Source organism: Gracilinanus agilis, chromosome 3 (genome assembly GCF_016433145.1).
Source record: "Gracilinanus agilis isolate LMUSP501 chromosome 3, AgileGrace, whole genome shotgun sequence".
Lineage (NCBI taxonomy): Eukaryota > Metazoa > Chordata > Mammalia > Didelphimorphia > Didelphidae > Gracilinanus > Gracilinanus agilis.
This window is the reverse complement of record NC_058132.1, coordinates 355043550-355063490: the sequence shown is the minus strand read 5'-3', so window position 1 is coordinate 355063490 and position 19941 is coordinate 355043550. Positions and strand designations below refer to the sequence as shown.

General features: G+C 34.2%; 1 protein-coding gene across 1 annotated transcript in view; it reads left to right on the top strand.

Annotated features, from left to right (window-relative positions):
* Positions 1–13729, top strand: part of SLC35A5 (solute carrier family 35 member A5) — a 33590-nt gene extending 19861 nt beyond the window's left edge. Inside the window, exons 5-6 of the mRNA XM_044666780.1 lie at positions 11271–12054; positions 13540–13729. Coding sequence (XP_044522715.1) covers positions 11271–12054; positions 13540–13608 — 853 coding nt within the window. The 3' untranslated portion in view covers positions 13609–13729. The remainder of the gene's footprint in view (positions 1–11270; positions 12055–13539) is intronic.
* The last annotated feature ends 6212 nt before the right edge of the window (positions 13730–19941 follow it).

The window sequence follows — 19941 nt, the reverse complement described above, 5'->3', positions numbered from 1 at the left end:
TGGGAAACTGAAATCACAGCTCCAGTAAAAAATTGGTGAAATCCTTTTTGATAAGGTGTATTAAGTAGTTTGAGCTCTTTTAGAAAAAGATAATTATGCAAGGTATTGTTATGTTAGCATTTTATTTTTTGAGGCTCCAACTTTCTGCAGAGAGTTCATAAGCACTCTTGTATCCTTAAGGCTTCTTTCTGGTCCTTTGCATTCATTTTTACTCCCTGCCCCCCTGTCCCCCTCAATTAGAGTGTGAGCTCCTTAAGATAAGAGAAAATTTTGATTTCTCTGTTTGTATCTCCATGCCATATTAGTTTAATTATTAGTGCTTAACATGTAGAAGCACTTAATAATTGCTTTTTCATTCATTTATCCTCCCAAACCTCATGTGAAATATGGGAACCATCAGTTTCCTCATGTTTTTAGTTTGGGAGATAGGGATGAAAAATATTTTATGTAAAATACTTAAGTATTTTTTTAAATTGACACTTTTCTCATTTTACTAGCTCTTAGAGAAAGGAATTTGGTATGTTATCAATTGACCAAAGAGTAATAATAACATAATAGACTTAAACTTTTCACAGTATGATACAACCATCATTCAGATCTCTGTGGATCAAATTATCTCATCCTAAACTAGTCCTAAAGTTAAACTATGAAAGGAATTGAACCAAATTTTCAGTCTTTAATGGAGAACTAATCTCTGAATCACATTTTTTAATTATTATAATACTAATTTTAAATTGGGGTAATTAGGTATTATAAACTTTCTATTAAGTAGGCAATGTTTTGAAGTATAGTAACTGAAGTATCCTAAATTAAGATAACAATTAGCTTATAATTATTTATCCATTCCTTTTACTTTATCAAATGCCTTATATTTGTATCTCATTTGAGGATAACAACAAACTTATGAGGAACTTAAAAGTGATATTATTTTTAATTTCTCACTTATTAGAGAGTTGAATGACTTGCTTTAGTTCAGAGGAAGGACTAGCAAATCAAAGAAATGAGACTCCAGGGTATGTCTTTGGAGTCCCAAGTCTTGTCTTTTTTTCTGATATACTGCACTGCCTCCATTCAAAGCTTGTGGTTCTTTAGGACTCTAATCCTCCTTAATTCTAATTTAAGTTGGCAATTTAATAGCATAATAAAATTATATTAGTTGCTCGTCCTTTTTGTTTTTAATTTGGCATTCTCTTTTTTTCCTTCTTTTCTTTTCTTTTTTAATTTTATTTAAACCCTAATTTTCTCTCTTAGAATTGATACTAAGTATTGGTTTCAAGGCAAAAGAGCAGTAAGGGCTAGGCAGTTGTGATTAAATAACTTTTCTAGGGTCACACAACTCTTAAGTGTCTGAGGACAGATTTCACCCCAGCACCTCATATCTCCCAGGACCAACTGGTTCTCTATCCTCTGAGCCACCTAGTTGTTCCTCTTTTTTCATTTCTGATTCTTCATACTGAAGTCACAGCTATTTGAGATTATGAATAATCAGTTATGATATACAGTTGTCTGGCTTTTAACCATTCAAAGAGTGACAAATGAAGTGGTGTACTTCATAAAGCAAGTCCGCACACCCAGAAGTTCAGATTAATGGAACCAATATTTATTTATTAATCTGTTGATTAATAAATGTACCTACTGGCCAGGGCAGACTTTCCTAGTGAAAGCTGCACTGGACTGAAGTTACAATGCAGTTTTTATAGTGTACAAGATACAAAGCAAATAATGTTCATTAATGAGACATAACCTTGATGAAGCAAGCAAGCCTTATTGTCTAGAAGCCAGATTCGTCATTAGCATGGGGTACAGGACATTCCATTGTATATCTTATCCTGGACTGACTGCTTTCTCATGGATCCTGACTGTATTTTGTTTTGGTTCTGAGCTAACTGACCTTCACAGAAAAGCTCATTTCTGATCTCTACTTTCCCCAGGGAGAAACAGGTTTTCTGGTCAATGACTTAGATGACCTCACTTCACAAATAATATGGTATCTTCAATAATTCTCCAAATTCAAAGACCTCTTAAAGATTTTTTCTCATATTTATCATTTTTATTTATAATTTGAAATTATATATTTTATAATTAATATTATATATAAATATACTTAAATATATAATTTTATTCTCTTATAGTTACATTTTAAGAGGGGTAGAAGGAATCTATATTTAAATTTGTTCTTTCTAAAATGGCATAGTCAGCTTTTTTTTATACTTCCTAAGATTTTATATGAATTAATTTGTGAAATGTGAAACTTAAATTCTTAACCACCAGGTGGTTTAAGGAGCTTTTCAGGAATATATTTTGAAATATTTACAAATTACACTCAACTTTATGAATACATATGTCCTAGAAAACCTGCCTGTCAAGCAAATGTTTGTGAGCTCAATAGTATTTTCCTATCAATTTCCATTATAAAATTGGATATGTATTCCTCTGGTGCATGGGGGATGAAAACGGGGTCCCAAGCCATAATGAAAATCATACTTAATGCAGTACACTATTTTTTACATCACAATTTGTCAAGTTAAAATCTTTTTATGATAACATTTTAGCCAATGTCCAGTAATTAGCTACAAAAATACAAATAGGACACTCAAAACTTCAATTTTGTTTTGAATCAGTCCACTTGAAAGAAATGTACCCTTTTTGCCTTTTGGTCCTTTGGCCAATAGTGCAATCTCTAATCCACAGCAACTATCTCCCCTTTTATAGCCTCAAGTGTTTAGATGTCTATGTTAAGCAATTTAATATGGCATTTAGTTGTGCAAATCTATCCATGCTATATTTCTTTTTTCTTTTTTTTTTTATTCAGCCCCTTCCTAACATCATAGAAAGTATCACCCAGCAAAATGTATAAATTATATATTTCCTATTTCCACTTTTCAGTTTGTTCTCTGGAAATGAACATTCATAAGTTATTCTTCAGATATTAAATCTGTAAATGTATATAATATTGTCTTGGTTCTATTCATTTCACTCTTCATTATTTCATGTAATTCTGTCCAAGGTTTTAAAAAATTAACCTGTTCATCATTTCATATGGTGCAGTAGTTTACCATCACAATCATATGCTACAATCTATTTAACCATTCCCTAATTGAACATCCCCTCAATTTCCAGTTCTTCTTCACCCCAAAGAGAGCTGCTATAAATGTTTTGGAACATATAAATTCTTCTCTTTTTTTCCTAATCTCTTTGGGGAACAGACCCTGCAATAGTAATTTTGCATCTAAGAATATACACACTTTTATAGCTCTCTGAACCTAATTCCAAACTGTTCTCCAAAATGTTGGTTCAATTTACAGTTTCACCAATTTATATTAGTGTCCTCCCACTTCTACATATCCCCTCCAACATTTGTCATCTTTCCCTTTTGTTATTTTAGCCAATCTGAAGGGTGTAAGATGATACCTTAGAATTGTTTTTATTTTGCCTTTCCCTAATTAGTATCGATTTAGAGTATATTTATGTATATGACTTTGATTTCTTCATCCGAAAACTGTTAATATCTTTTGCCCACTTATCAATTAGGGGATAACTCTTATTCTCATAGATTTTACAGTCTATAAAAATTTTTCCCAATTTTCTGCTTCCCTTCTAATATTGGCAGCATTTATTCGTACAGAAACTTTTCAATTTAGTGTACTTAAACTTATCCAATTGCCATCTCACAATGCTCTCTATCTCTTGTTTACTCATCATTTCTCTATCCTTAAATCCAATAAGTAATATGTTCCCAGATCTTCTAATTTTCTTATGATATTTCTTTTTATGTCTAGATCTTGGATCTATTTTGATCTTATTTTAGTTAATGGTGTAAGATATTGGCCTATACCCTGGTATCTGCCAAACTAACTACTTTCCAGATATTACAGCAATTTTTACCAAATAGTGATTTTTTATCCCAATAGCCTAGCTCTATATTTTTGTCAATTACAAGATTAGCATAATCTTTTACTACTTTTTGTTGTATGTCTGTATACTATTCCACTTATCTACCTTTCTATTTCTTAGCCAGTACCTGATAGTTTTAATAATTACTTCTTTATAACACAGTTTAAAATCTGATACTGCTAGACTTCCTTCCTTTATATTTTTTCATTAGTTCTTTTGCTATTCTTGATCTTTTTTTCTTCCAAATGAATTTTGTTATTGTTTTTTCCAGCTCAATAAAATACCTTTTCTTGTAATTTGATTGGGAAAGCATTGAATAAGTAGTTTAGTTTTGGTAGGATTGTCATTTTAATTATATTGGCTCTGCCCATCCACAAGCAATTAACATTTCTTCCAATTTTATTTTTGTAAAAAGTGTTTAATAATTATGTTCGTGTAGTTCCTCTGTTTGTTTTGGCAGGTATACTCCTGGATATTTTATTGTATCTATGGTTATTTTAAATGGAGTATCTTTTTCTAAATCTTCTTGTAAGACTTTCTTAATAATATATAAAAATGTTAGTCATTCACATGGGTTTGTTTTTCATCTTGCCAATTTACTAAAATTATTAATAGTTTCAATTAACTTTGTATTTTAATCTCTAGGATTTCCCACATATACCATCAGATCATCTGTAGAAAGAGGTAGTTTTATTACCTCTTTGCCCATTCTGATTCTTTCAGTTTCTTTTTGTTATTGCTATTGCTAATATTTCTAATATTATGTTAAATAACACTGTTCATAATTGGTATCCTTTTTTCACTCCTGACCTTACTGGAAAGGCTTCTAGCTTCTCCCCTTCATAGATAATACTTGCTGATGGTTTTAGGTAGCTGCTTCATATCATTTTAAGAAAAATTTCATTTATACGTATGCTTGCCAGTATTTTTAATAGGAATGAGTGTTGCATTTTATCAAAGAATTTTTTGTATCTATTGCTTTAATCATATGATTTTTATTACTTTTGTTATTAATATGGTCAATGTTATTAGCTTTCCTTATATTAAACCATCCCTGCATTCCTGGGATAAATCCTGTTTGGTCACAATATATAGTAAAATATTTATTTTTCAATAATTATCGATACTTGGAGATGAGTTAATTTTCTTATTAATATATCTTCTGTATTCTCTATAAATTATTTAAATTCCTTTAACAGTTATTTATTACAAATAGTTAGCTCTATTAAATTCCTTCCATGACTTATTATTTATTTAAGTTTATATTTCAAAATCGTGTGTTTACTGGGTATTCTTTGATTTCCTATTTGCAAGAAAGAAGTTTTGATGTAAAAATTGTGATTTTGCTTTGCAATAGAGGATTATTTTCCATAAGTCTCTGACTTTCATGATTATAACTTGATATTTTAATTGATGCTCAAAATATTAAGGCTAAAGGTAGTGCATATACTACAATTAAAATACTATAATAATGTAGTTAATATTCTGGTTGCTTTTATGTAAATAATTTTTAAATGTTGCATTTTCTTAAATGCTATTATAAATTTATGATGTTTGATCTTTATAATATCTTTTAGAAATCATATTGTGTTTGTTATTATCCCTTTATGTTTTGAAGTGGTCTTTGCTCAGCAGCAATAAAATTGGGGTCAAAGAATAGCAGCATAAGAGCTCTTCTAGACCTTCTTAATGAGACTTTATTAATTTCTCAGAAATAAACTACACTATCTGATGTCCACTTTGAAGCCTGAAAAATTAACATTGTTGACATATACTTAGGCAATAAAACCACTGAAAGCCATGAGTTCCTATAATATAGATAAAAGGGGCAAAGTAGAAGATAATAAAGTTAAAAAAAAGAGAGAGAGAGAAAATTCTTAAACCCTGAAACTTAATGAGCTATAAATAATGCAAAGTATTTCTTTTAGGAGATTGAAGGCAAAGAATATCTAAATATCTAAAGTTTCATTTGTTTCTACTTACTTAAATGGCATAAGCAACTTCTTTTGTCACTTCCCAAGTAACCATATCTACATATGCATACAGTATACAAATTTTAGAAGATGGAGCCATAATGGAATCCATAATTTGGAAAATGATAGTGAAATTCTATGCCTGGCTGCCATTTATTATGTGACACTGGGACACTTAATTTTTAGATTCTTCAATTCCTACACAATTCCAATACTACAATTAATTCCAATAATACAAATTCCTACACAATACAATTTTACATGTATTGGCCTTCATGCCTGGAATGTACTTCTTCACCTCTATGTCTTAGAATCCCTAGTCTCCTTCTAGCCTTAGCTCAACATCTTTACATGAAGCCTTTCTGATCCCCTAGCTCAGTGATGGTGAACCTATGGGATGGGACAGATGTCAAAGATGGCTTATGCAGAGTGTTCTCTATGGGCATGTGGCTGCCCCTCTACCTCAGAGTTGGTTACTAGAAAGGCAGAGGGACTCAGGTGAAACTGTTCTCCTCCCCCTCTCCACCACGCCTGATGACATTTTTTCACACATACCCCCTCCACCTAGCAGCCCAATGGGAGCTTACAGGGGTTAAGATGGGCAGCTCACAGGTAGCTGAGCCCTCAAGCTCTACTCCCCTCCTCTCTCTACACTTGCTGAGGACATTCCTCACTTCATCCGCCCTCCACCCAGCAGCCCAATGGGAGGGCTTCCTCCCTCCCTGGTGTGGAGTAAAAGGGGGGTGCACAGCACACAGTCTCTGGAGGGGCAGGGGGTGAGGCATGGCACATGGTCTCTAAAAGGTTTGCCATCACTGCCCTTAGCTGCTGGGATTGTTTTCATGTCTGCCTCTGTATCTCTAGCAACTAGCATAATGCCTGGCATTTAAAACAAATGCTGATTTGATTCATTGATATACCATTGGAAGGTTTGCCACATTGATAAGATCTCAGTTACACTTGAATAACTGAGTACATATGTTAAACCTATTGTTAATGGGTTTGAAATTCCGGCAGGTAGCCAGATAGGGATTTCCACTAAGCAGTTGGAAATATGGAACTAGAACTTTGAGGAGAGCTTGAGAGTAATATACATTTGGGAGTTATAAAGATTATAAATGAAGCCACAGGAATTGAAAAACAACTGAGATCACCATAGGAAAAAAGGAAGAGAAAAGGATATAGGATACTACATTAGATACACTTGAAATCAAAAATTCATCTTCATAAGCACCAGAAGAGGAAAAGACAACCAGCTAGCAGCTTGTCTAAAAAAGCTGGATGTTTTAGTGGGCTACTATATAATGTCAGTGTCATGGTGTACAATGTGAATCAACAGTATGCTATGGCAGCCAAGAAAGCAAATGCAGGCTGCATTATGGCAGGAATAGAGTCCAGGTATAGGAAGTTGATAATCAGACATGATCAGACCACATCTGGCATCATTATGTTTATTTTGGGGACCACATTTTAGAAAGGCCATTGATAAGTTAGATAAGAGAGCAACCAGGAAGGTGAAGGAAATATTTGTTTGTGTCATATTTAGTGATCAGTTGAAGAAACTGAGGATGTTTATCCTGTAAAGTAGATTTAAGCAGAGATCTGATAACTGTCTTCAAATATATAGAAGTCTGTCATACAGAAGAGTCATTATTTGTACAAAGTATCTCCTCTATTAGAGAATGTGAAATCCTTGAGAGCAGGGTTTGCTTTTTGCCCTTCTTTGTATCACTAGTACTTAGCTCAGTGTCTGGCACATGGTGAATGATTAATAAATGCTTTTTTTATTTGATTGGACTTGAAAGAATGTAAGAAGACAAGAGAAAAGGGCCTAGGATATTACTTTAGGTTATAACTATGTTTAAAGGATGAGAGAATGATAATGAAATCATGGATTTTTTTAGAATTAGAGGGGATATTAGAACATTCATACTTAAGAGGAATCCTTATTTTAATATACCCAACAAATTTTCATCTAGCCTTTTCTTAAAGATCTCCAGGTAGGAGAAACATTTTCTGAGTTGGGTCATTCCATTTTTATATAACTCTAACTATTAGAAATATTTCCTAACATCAGGCCTAAAATTTCCTCTTTGTACCTTCTACCCATTGCTCCTGGCTCTGCCCTGCATGGCCAAACAGTAAAAGTCTAATCCGTCTTCTACACTATAACCTTTCATATACTAGAAGATAGTGAACATGTTCCCCTTGAGTTTCCTCTTCGGCAGGCTAAACATCTCCATTTCTTCCAACCTATCTTCATATAACAAGAATTTTTTCACCATTCTAATTGGACTTGTCTGAGCTTCTTAGTTTTTGATGGAGAGAGCAAAAGAAATGAATAGTGAGATGAAGATGCAGGGAGTGGGGCTGAGGGGGGCAGGGGAAGGGAAAAAGAAAGGGAGGGAGTGAAGAGAAAGAGAGGGAATTATAAGAGTGTCAGAATCCCTAATGATCAAGAAGGAAGTGGTTCATAGTGTCAGATACCACACACAAAAAAAGGTGAAAAAAGGGGGGGGGGGAAGCCCATTTCATTTAGTAATAAGGTCATTGGAGAAAGTTGTTTCAATAGAGTGATGGAAATGTAAGCAAGTCACTGAGGAATATATAGTGAGAAAGAGAAGATAGCAAATATAGATTTTTTTCCCTAGAAATTTATCAATAAGAGAAAAAATAGAATTAGTAGCAGGATTTGAGAGGCATTTTTTTTTAAGGAAGGGAGATACTAGAATGTGCTTGTCGGGTATGGCAGGAATTAAACAATAGAGGAAAGATGTAGCAAAATCATGGAGGAGATAGGAAAGGATGGGATTGAGGATTACTTTTGGGAAGGAAAGAGGTTACCTCTTCTACTGAAACTGGAGAAAAGGTGGAAAATATGGGAAGTAGAAGAGAAAATTAGAAGGAATTCATAGTGGATAATTGCAAACCTCTTATTAAAGAAGAAAGTAGTCATCTGATTAATGTGAAGGAGGAAAGGGTGGAGTCAGGTTCTTGGCAAAAGAAAAAATGTGTAATGGCCCAATCAAAGGATTTCTATGCAGTCCAGTTAAAGTTTAGATAAGACGCTTTTAAAAAAAAACCCTTACCTTCCATCTTAGAAGGAATATTATATATTGGTTCTAAGGCAGAAGAGTGGTAAGGGGTTAAGTGACCTGCCCGGGGTCATACAACTAGGACCTCTTGTCTCTAGACCTGGCACTGCAACCCACCAGCTGACCCCATAAAGTATAGATATAATGCTTTTGTAGGGGACCTGGTCAACACAATGTCCTGATTTGCTCAAGGGACTGGGGATGGAAAAATCATAATGTTAAACAGGATTTAGAATTAGAGCAAAGATGACAGAAAGTTAGAGAGAGGCGATTCAAGGGACTACGGGAAAGAGCAGAATCAGAGTGGGCAACCATAGTGTCTAGAATAGGTAAAAAGGAAAATGTAGCTAGATCAGGATTGAGAAACTTGAGAGAACAGGAAAGAATGGAAGAAAGAAAGGTCAAAATAAAAGGGAATGGCGGGAATAGGAGTAAAGAAGTAAAGGAAATATATGGATGAGAGATTTTGGTAAGAGAAGGCAATATAATTAAAATTTTATGAATTTGGATTATGAAATTGGAACCGTCCCAATAGTAGTGAATTCTGAAGTATGATCATCCTTGGGGATAGCAGGAGAATGGGGAAGGTTGACATAGAAGCTAAGAAGTTAAAGTGGACTTTAGGAGAGGGTAGGTCATCAGTGTAGATATTGAAGATGCTGGGATCAAGGAAAGGGTTGGCAAAGAAAATTGAGCCAGGTATTAGAATCATGAAGGTAATATAACCAGGAGGTTGGAAAATTATGGCAACATAGATCATAACACTCAATCCTGGGTTAAATACAAGCCAGAATGAATGGCATGATAGATATGAACCAAATCGAGACTGGCAATGTGGTATAGCAAAAATATATTTGAGGCACTCCTTTCTCAGCCAGTTTACTCATCTTTAAAATGAGGAGTGGGAACTAGATAAACTATGATGTCTTTTCCAATTCTAAATCTATAGTACCATAATTCTAGTTGATATGGTCTAATGGAAGAGGTATTTGACATAATCTCAAAACATGTGGGGTCCAATGCTAATTGTGATACTCTGTGACCCTGTATAAGTCCCTTAACAATTAAGATATTTAATTTTTCTCATTCATCAAATGTTAAGTTTAGATTATATGATCTATGTTGTCTACTCCAACTCAGCACTGTAGTACTAGGCTAAGTTGTACCAGTTGTGCCTCTAGGATCTCATATATATGAATCCTTGTTGAGAAATTAGTGTCTTCAGCCATGCAATAAAGGGTCTTGCTATCTATGATGATGTCATAACGACTGTCTAGATCTTATTTGAAATTTGCTAACATGAGAACAAAGTGCTTTTGCTAAAGACAGGGACCTAGATATGCTAAATAAAAATAAAATAAATTTAAAAATAAAAATAAAAATAAAAATCCCAGCACAATAGAATATCTAATCATGGGTGGATGCAACTAGGGCAGTGATGGGCAAACTTTTTAAAGAGAGGGCCAAAGGAAAGGAAAAAAAAACTTTAGGTGGGCCAATATAATTTATTAAAAAATATCAATGATACATTTTACAAAATTCTTGTATTTTTTGTGATACTAAGCCCTATTAATGACTGAAAGATTATGAAGAAGATTATGAAGGAGAAGGGCTGCATCTGGCCCACGGGCTGTAGTTTGCCCATCACTGAACTTGGGGATTAGGGAGGGTGTTCATGTCCCTTTCTGGGTTGGTTTATTTGTTTTTTCCATTTTCTAAACATTCTAGGGATAGCAATAAAGAAAAAATAAAAAGATCTATAAGAGCAAAAAGCTTCAAGAATAAAACTTAAAATTCAGCACAAAATTATGAAAGTGAATACCTAAGAGTTTATATTTGTCTTAAGGGGTGCATGCACTCATTCCATGGCCCTTGTCTACTAAATGCCCAAAGTCAGATGGAGCTTGCAGAAATAATTAAATACATGATCTTTGAGTACGAGTTACAGGAGCCCTATCACTGTATGTCAAAAACATGGCCAAAAAAAAAGCAGTAGACAAAAAAAGTTAGTCTGAACCTCCAAAACCTGACAATTAGACTTGGAAATGAGAAAGAAAGGTTTTCAAATTAGTTTCAATGTGGGTGACTCAATGACCTGAAGGGAGGGATGTCCTATAAAGGTTAATTAAAAGCCTAAATTTAAGATCCAGAAACAACAGTATATTTCCTTTGAACTCACAAAGGAGGGGATTTTTGAGAGCAATATGGGATTTATTAATACAAATACTAATGAATTAGTTTTAGTGATAAACATGAAAGAGGAAAATACACTGAGTAAATATGATCTTATTTTTTCCTTTGTGAATAGGCAACATCTTACCTGGGTGCAGTGGGCTTCTCTGCTTATTCTCTTTCTGTCAATTGTGGCCCTGACTGCAAGCACTGAAAATACACACTTGGCAAAGCATGGATTTCATCATGATGCATTTCTCAGTTCATCCAATTCTTGCTTTCTCCTCACAAGACCACTCAGTGAGTGCCATGGGAAAGATAATTGCACAGCAAAGCAATGGACTCTTCCTGAAGTCAAATGGAATACCACAGCCAGGACTTTCAGTCGTATCCGCCTGGGCCTGGGTCATGTGCTTGTGATAGTTCAATGTTTTATTTCCTCAATGGCCAACATCTATAATGAAAAGATATTGAAAGAAGGAGACCAGATCACTGAAAATATCTTCATACAAAATAGCAAACTCTATGCCTTTGGAGTGTTTTTCAATGGAGTGACTCTAAGCCTTCAGACCAGTAACCATGGTCAGATGAACAACTGTGGGATTTTTTATGGCCACAATGCATTTTCAGTAGCACTTATTTTTGTCACTGCTTTCCAGGGTCTCTCTGTAGCCTTCATTTTGAAATTCTTGGATAACATGTTCCATATTCTGATGGCTCAAGTCACAACAGTGATAATCACTACAATATCTGTCCTGGTCTTTGACTTCAAACCATCTTTGGAGTTCTTTTTGGAAGCACCATCAGTCCTTCTTTCTATATTTATTTATAATATTAGTAAATCTAAAAGCATAGAATATGCTTCTTTGCAAGAGAGGACCAAAGATCCAAGTGGCAGTTTCTGGGAAAGGTCAAATGGGGTGAGTTCCTAGAATGTTACTTTCTCTTCCACCAGAATTTTACAAGTGGGTTGTTAAAGTAAAAAGACAAGAAAGTTATTAACACAAAATATGTGGCCCACAATCCTAGACATATATATTGTGTATATATGTATATTTATAATTGAGATAATAATACTTAAACATGGAAAGGTAAGTAGCAATATATAAGTAAACCGAATTCATCTTCTTAATTTTCCCCTCATTCATTCATGAATAATAGCTAACATTTATATGGTACTTTCTATGTACCAGGTACTACCGGTACTAAGTACTTTGTAGCTATTAATCTTATTTGATTTTTACAACATTCTTGCAAGGTAGATGCTACTATCATCATTTTACAGGTGAGAAAACTGAGGCAAACAGAGGTTAAGAAACTTGCCCATGTCTTAGCTAGTAAACATCTGAGGCCAGATTCCATGTCTGTAATATTACATCATAGTTCTGTCATATGATAATTTAACATTGTTTTTAGTAGGGTTTCTACATGAAGGAAAAGCTTTTCTAGACATAATAGACATTTACTTTGAATATCAGATGATTATGATAGATTGGAATCTTTTCACTATCATAATGGCATGAATGAGAGTGAGAGTTAGTTATGAATATAAACAAAGACTGATAAGCCTTTTTGAAGTAGCAACTTGGTATCCTTGTATCTGACCTAGGGTCTCACATAGTGCATTACATATAGTAGTTCTGTGATAAATGTTTATTGGAAGAATAAAATATATTCTACCTTTCACTTAGCTATAGTTGAACCATTTCATCATATATGAATACATACTTTTAAACAGTTCAAATAACTATTATTTCACTTTTAACTCTGGGAAATGTTTCTGTAGTTCTATAAACTCTCCATAGGGAGGGTTTTTTTTTATTCTTAGTGGCATAGCTTTTGCTTAAGGCAGAAAAAAATTGGAAATTGTTATTTCAGAATCAATTTTTCTGCCCATCTGAAATATGCCAATCTTTTGCTCTGCCTTTTAGCCAAAAAAGTGTTTGTTGTCATTCTTACCTAAAAGAGATAGCTTTTTCAAAGACCTCTGAAAAGGATAATTCCTGGGGTGATTGTTGTTAATTTTGTTTTAAGGGAAAAAAGATGGATGGGAAAAAATGTTGAATTTTTTGTTGTTTTCTATAGCCATTACTAGTGATGACCAGCAGAGTGTGCTATCTACATTTGTTTACTATGGCTGCCCCAAAATGTCAGGGTGGTTTTAACTTTGCAGAGATTATGGAATATATTTTACCAAAGTATGTCAATTTACTTATAAAATGAGTTTTATAAGATCTTTGGTAACAGGTTTTGCAAGTTATAAATATACCTTTTTGATTTAACAGTAAGAACTTAGTCAAGCAAACCCCATTATTTCCCCTCCATCATGAGCCACTGAAAATTATAATTATTAATTTTAATGTATTAATTTTAATGTATTATTAATGTCCACACATTTCCTTTAGGATGGAGAAGAACTGGAACTGCTGACTAAACCCAGTACTGACAATGAATCGGAAGATGATGCTTTCTAGTTTGGATCCAATACAAGTGGCAATTCTCAAGAATCAGCTGTTAACTTTGAATATTTCCTTTTTTGCTTTGAGTAGATGTTCAGAATGCCACTCTAATACTTGGGGACCAGAGGCTTAAGAAAATAACTATGCCCTACATTTTACAGTTTAATGCAAAATATTTATAGGGTGTCCTCAAAGCATCATAAAATATAAGATATATATTTTAGCTAATCTTCTGTACTTATAAGAAAAAAATCATGTTATTTCATCAAGGACCTATGATTTCATCAGTACGTAGACTCTTTCCACTGATATAAATCATAACCTGTTTATAGTTTCAGAATTTCCTGAGGTTCTTAGAAGTTAGGCTATAGTAATAGGATATGGTGAGTAGATGCCTTGCCAAAAATGAACTTCATAGCTCTCCTGCCCCCAAGGGAAAACATGTCTTTGCCTCTCTTTATTGATATAAATATTACCTAAGTATCTCTCTTGTATTTTGAGAGTACAGTGTTCTTTTTATTTTTCTCTTAAGGAATATGGGGACCCTTAATCAAATTTTTGCTTAAAGAATCCAAATTTCTGACAACATGGCAGACTGTGAGATTTGTGTATTGTGGTTTTTCCCAAGGAAATAATTTTTTTACAAAACAAAATGTTTTAATTTATGGAATTTGTAAGCAATTAGTTTTTAGTAATTATTATGTGGAATTTTTAGGTGAACAACAATTTAAAGTAGAATTCCCAAATCATCATAGTCGCCACTTATAACTAGTTGTTGATGCATAGAAACAAACTTTTTTCTGATAAAAAAAATCTCAAGTTGGAAGGGCTGAAGCCAAGATAGCAGAGTAAAGGCAAAGGACTCACCTGAACTTTTCTTAGATTCCCCTCCAAACAACTTTAAAATAATGCTCAGAAGGACCTACAAATCTAAAAAAAGAACAGAGTGAAACAGTTTTCAGTCTAAGACAACTTAGAATCTCAGCAGGAAAAGTCAGTCTAGGGGTGAGACTGGAGTGCAGAGTAGCATAGGCCACATCTAGGCAAGCCAGCATCAGGCCTTGGAGATGACTGAATTGGCAGCAGAGCTCTTGCATCACAGATGGTGAGGGACTTAGATGGCTGGTCAGAAGGAGAGTCTCAGTGACTCTTTTCTGGCACCGGGTACGTGATTCTGTTGCATTGACCATATACCATCACAGGGCAAGAAGAAGCACTAACTGGAATGAGGATCCTGGTCACAGAGTACCAGAAAAGAAAAGAGTACATGTGGTCACTTAGAGTGGAGCACTATCCAGGAGAACAATGACCACACCTCTCCTTGGATCATATATCCTTGAAAGAACAGAAAACTTACAGACCCCAAGAACTAACTCTGAAAACAGAACCATGAAAAACCTGAAGCTTGAAACAGTGCCCTCTCCATCCTAGAAGCAGAGCTCAACTTTAACATAAAGTTTAAGGTCAAGAAATAGGCTGGAAAGATGAGTAAACAACAACAACAAAAAAGAGCCTATCCACATAAAGTTACTATGATGACAAAGAAAATCAAAACAAACTCACAGCTATATTTAAAGTCCCAAAGAAAAATATGAATTTGTTTCAAGCACAAAAAGAATTCCTAGAATTGCTTTAAAAAAAGATTTAAAAATGAAATAAGAGGGGAAATTTGGAAAAGAAATGAAAACGATGGCAAGAAAATCATGAAAAAGAGTCAACGGCTTGGTAAAGGAGGCACAAAAAATACTGAAGAGAATAACACCTTAAAAATTGAATAGGCTAGATGACAAAATAGGCACAAAAATCCACCGAAGAGAAGAATTTATTAAAAAGCAAAATGACCAAAGAAAAAAGTACAAAAGCTCACTGAAGAAAATAGTTTCTTAAAAATTAGAATTGGGCAGCAGAAGCTAAGGGCTCCAAAAGACATCAAAAAACAATAAGGCAAAATCAAAAGAGTGAAAAAAAATAGAAGAAATGTGAAATATCTCATTAGAAAAAAATACTAACTTGGAAAATAAATCCGGGAGAAATAATTTGAGGATTATTGGACTACCTGAAAGACATGATTAAAAAAAGAGCCTAGGTTTCATCTTTCAAGAAATTATAAAGGAAAAAGATCCCAATACTCTAGAACCAGAGGGTAAAATAGAAATTAAAAGAAACTACTGATTGCCTCCTAAAAGAAATCCCCAAATGAAAAATCTCAGGAATATTATAGCCAAATTCTAGGATTTCCAAGTCAAGGAGAAAATGTTGTAAATACAAAAAAAGGAACTATTCAAGTACCATGGAGCCATAGATTACATAAAATATAGCAGCTTATACATTAAAGGCTCAGATGGCTTAGAATATGATAATCTGGAAAGCAAAGGAACCAGAATTATAACTAAGAATCACTTACCCCATAAAACTGAATATAATCCTTCAGGGGGAAAGAGAGATATTTAGTGAGATAGAGAATTTTTAAGCATTCTTGATGAAAATACCATAGCTAAATAGGAAATTTAACATTCACATACAAGACTCGAGAAACCATAAAAGATTCAATAAGATGAAACTGTTTACATTCCTATATGGGAAGATGCTACTTGTAACTCCTAAGAACTATTAGAGCAATTAGAAGTAGACAGAGAGCACAGGTGTGAGTTATGATGACATTATGTCTAAGAAAAATAAAATAAGGAGTGAGAAAGGAGGATTACTGATGGGAAGGTAAATAAATGGATATTTATGAAAGCCCCTCTTTGCAAACTCCTTTGCTATCTCTATTTGCAAAGCTTTTCTTTTCCTCCTTACAGATGATACCTAAAAAAAAAAATTAAGGGAGAAGGAAGCAGTAGAAAGGGAAAATTTATCCCATATACAAGACATGAATGGGCTTTTACAATGGAAGAGAACATGGGGAAGGGGGTGGCAGACAATGCTTGAACCTTATTCTCATCTTAATTGGCACAAAATGGAAATAAACAACCACATAGGTATAGAAATCCACCTTACCCAGCTAGAAAGTAGGAGGGGAAGGGGAAAATTCAAGAGGACAATCTGATAAGAGAGGTTGGAGACAATGGTCAGAAGCAAAACACTTGAGGAAGAACTGGGTGAGAGAAAGATAAATGGGAAAATTAGAATGGAGGGAAATACACTATGATGAACAATGCTATCCATATCCAAAGAAAGAACTGATAGAATCTGAATGTAGATAAAGCATACCTTTTTAAACTTTATTTTTCTCAACAGTTTTTTGTCTGAGTTTTCTTTTACAACATGACTAACCTGAAAATGTTTTGCATGACTGCACATGTATAACCTATATCAAATTGCTTACCTTCTCAATGAAGAAGGGAAAGAAGGAGGGGAGAATTTGGAACTCAGATTTTTAGAAAATGAATGATTAAAAGTGTTTTTACATGTAATTGGAAAAAATATTGAACATAAAAAAATCTTAAATTCATTATTCTTGACTATAATTAAATTTCAATGAATAATATTTTCATTAATATGTAGTTGTCAAATTTTGTGGATTGTTAAGCAGAAGTTGTGACTGGTGTGTTTGCATCCTATATCATACTTTCCCTGAGAGTTAATTCAAAGTTAAAGCTATGGATGCAGCTCTGATGTCTGAATGAGAGCTCCTCAAGTGGAGGACTTCAAAAACAAATATTGGTATTGTTCAGATATGTACTAATTATTTTAAAACAGGAAGATGTAATAAAGCATTTTACAGTAGTTTGTATCACTTTCATACTTTTTCAGAGTGTTTTAATATGTGCTAACTTTTTTGAATGATAGTTAAATAAATAATAACAGGGTAGGTGGAATTCTTTTCATTTTACAGATGAAATTGAGTCAAAGGAAAGGTAACTTGCCTAATCTCATATAATGTGATAGAATTGACACTATAATTCAAGACAAGATCTCAAGATCACAGAACAATGCTATTTTAAGTATATCACACCATGGTACAAGAAGGTGGACCTAAATTATCACTATAAAGTAGTTGTTATTATATTAAAGATTATCTGTTCTAATTTTTTGAATTCTTCCTTTAGAATCATTCCTTTAGAATGGAAGTTACACTAGATGGCCTCTGAGATTCCTTAAAATTCTATGATTATAAATCTTTTACTGCCTAGAACCTGTAGACTGAATCTGGTTCATGCAAAGGCTCTGAATGGCTATAATTCAATTCAAAGCACAAGCTATGTCAAGTGTATCTGAAATGACTATAGGCTCAGCTGTCTTTCTGGCCTATTAGCTTTTCCTTCAAGAATGTGGTTAGGCCCTGAGCTAAATCAGAGACACAGCCACCACTGCAGTGATCCTCCTGGATAGTCAGACTGGTTTCAGCAGAGTGTTCCTAATTAAGATGTCCTTGGCACTGATCCAGGTCTTGTAGCCTCAAGAAATACTAGATCTCTGTTCCAATGATGGTTTGTTTTTTTTCCTAGAAATCTTCTGATACATAGGTATAACCATGACTTCAACTCAATTTAACAAACATTTATTAAGCACCTCCAATTTGCAATGCATTACCTGCAAAGAGCTTACTTCCAGAAACACATATATGCAGACAAATATATGGAAAATTCAGAGCAGAGCAAGAACACTTGACTATACTTGACTATATACGTTCATCTATTTCCCCATTCTTAGTTAATATCAGGGCAACCCTTGGAAAACTATAAAATCAATGTCCTTCCCTCCCCCAAGTTCTGCTCTCGGGTCCCACAGTACTCACCACATGTCAGCTTCCTCCCTCTTTTCTTCCATCATGGTTTTTATTTTGTTTTTATTTTTCCCATGCCCAGGTCAAGAATTCTGCAAGTCTCTTCTCTTGGAATAAGTTTTTCATGCAGAGCTCCATTCTCAATTGTTTCTTCTTCCAGAAAGAAAAAAATGTGTTAATCAAAGTCTAAAAGTCCTAAGGACTCTACACCTCCCAAGTATAACTTCACCTCTCTGACCTCATGTAGTAATTTGCATTTCTCTAGTATAATTATCAAGCTATTTATTGTATTTTTTTTGAGGGGAAGAGTGGATGGATCTGTGATTTCTTTGGTGGAGAAGACTCCCAATGATATAACTTCCTCTAACAATTCAGATGGAACAACTGTGCTACAATTTGCCTTTCTGTATATGTTATACATGTGTTACATATGCCCTATTAAACTTGAATTCCCTAAGAGAAGAAACTATTGCCTCATTTAAATTTTGTATCTCCCTGACTGCCTAGCACAGGGTTTAATATTTGTTATATTTAAATGAATTCTCCACCAAGGTCCTCTTTATACATAGGTGTTCTACCACCAGCTTTTTGTCTTACGCTGGTAAAATTCAATTCAATCCATTCAACAAACGTTTATTTTCATTGCTGAATTGTGGTAGGCACTCAGACTACAAAGACAGAAACAATATAGTTGGCTGCAGTTGGGGAGTTACATTGTATTAAAGAAACACCATGTATGCAGATAAGTAAACATATAAGGTTCTGAGAAAGGAGAAAGCTTTGAGAAAGCTTAGGCTTCCTCCCACAAGCATGATCTCCAGTAAACTAGACTCAGATTCAAAACTTTTAACTTAAAGAAAATAATTTCACATAATAGTGAAGCAAATAACAAAGGATTTGTGCATACACACACAGAGAGGACATACTTTCCCATACACTAGGAATTGGGAGAGAAAGCATATAGGTAACCCAGACAACTCACTACCCCCTTACTGAAACTTCTCTCTCTCTCTAAAGCTGCTGGATGTTCCCCCTAAGAGCTGGCGATGCCATCTGCTGATTACCTCCTCATCTATTACTACCAAACTGGTGATGACTTAAAGCTGCTTTGTGACTGCTTCACCGCAGGACAACAGTAAGAACCATTTTGGAAAACTGTTTGTAGCCTTATGGCTATTTTTTGTTGTTTTGAATGAGTTTCCATTGAAATGTTTTATTTTAAATCACCATATTGCCCCCAGTATCCCTCATCCTCCTTCTGCTCCTAGAAAGCCATCCCATTTGACAAATAGTATTTTTTAAGATAAAACAAAGAGGAAAGAATAAGCATAATTGATCAGTACATCAACAAAAATCTAAAAACATGTGCAGTGTGTAACACTGTGGACTTTCCACCTCCCTAAAGGACATTCTACACTTAGCTCATTCTTTGAAGACATACAAACTGAAGATATAATGTAAAGTTCAGAGAATAACTATCCCAATTTGTCTGAAATGTAAAAGCATTTGAAGGGGAACAATATGAGATGTCTAAAAAAGTAGGTTGGACCTAGATCATGGAAGGTTTTAAAAGCCAAGCTGAAGAGTCTGCATTTTATCCCAAAGTCAATGTAGAACAA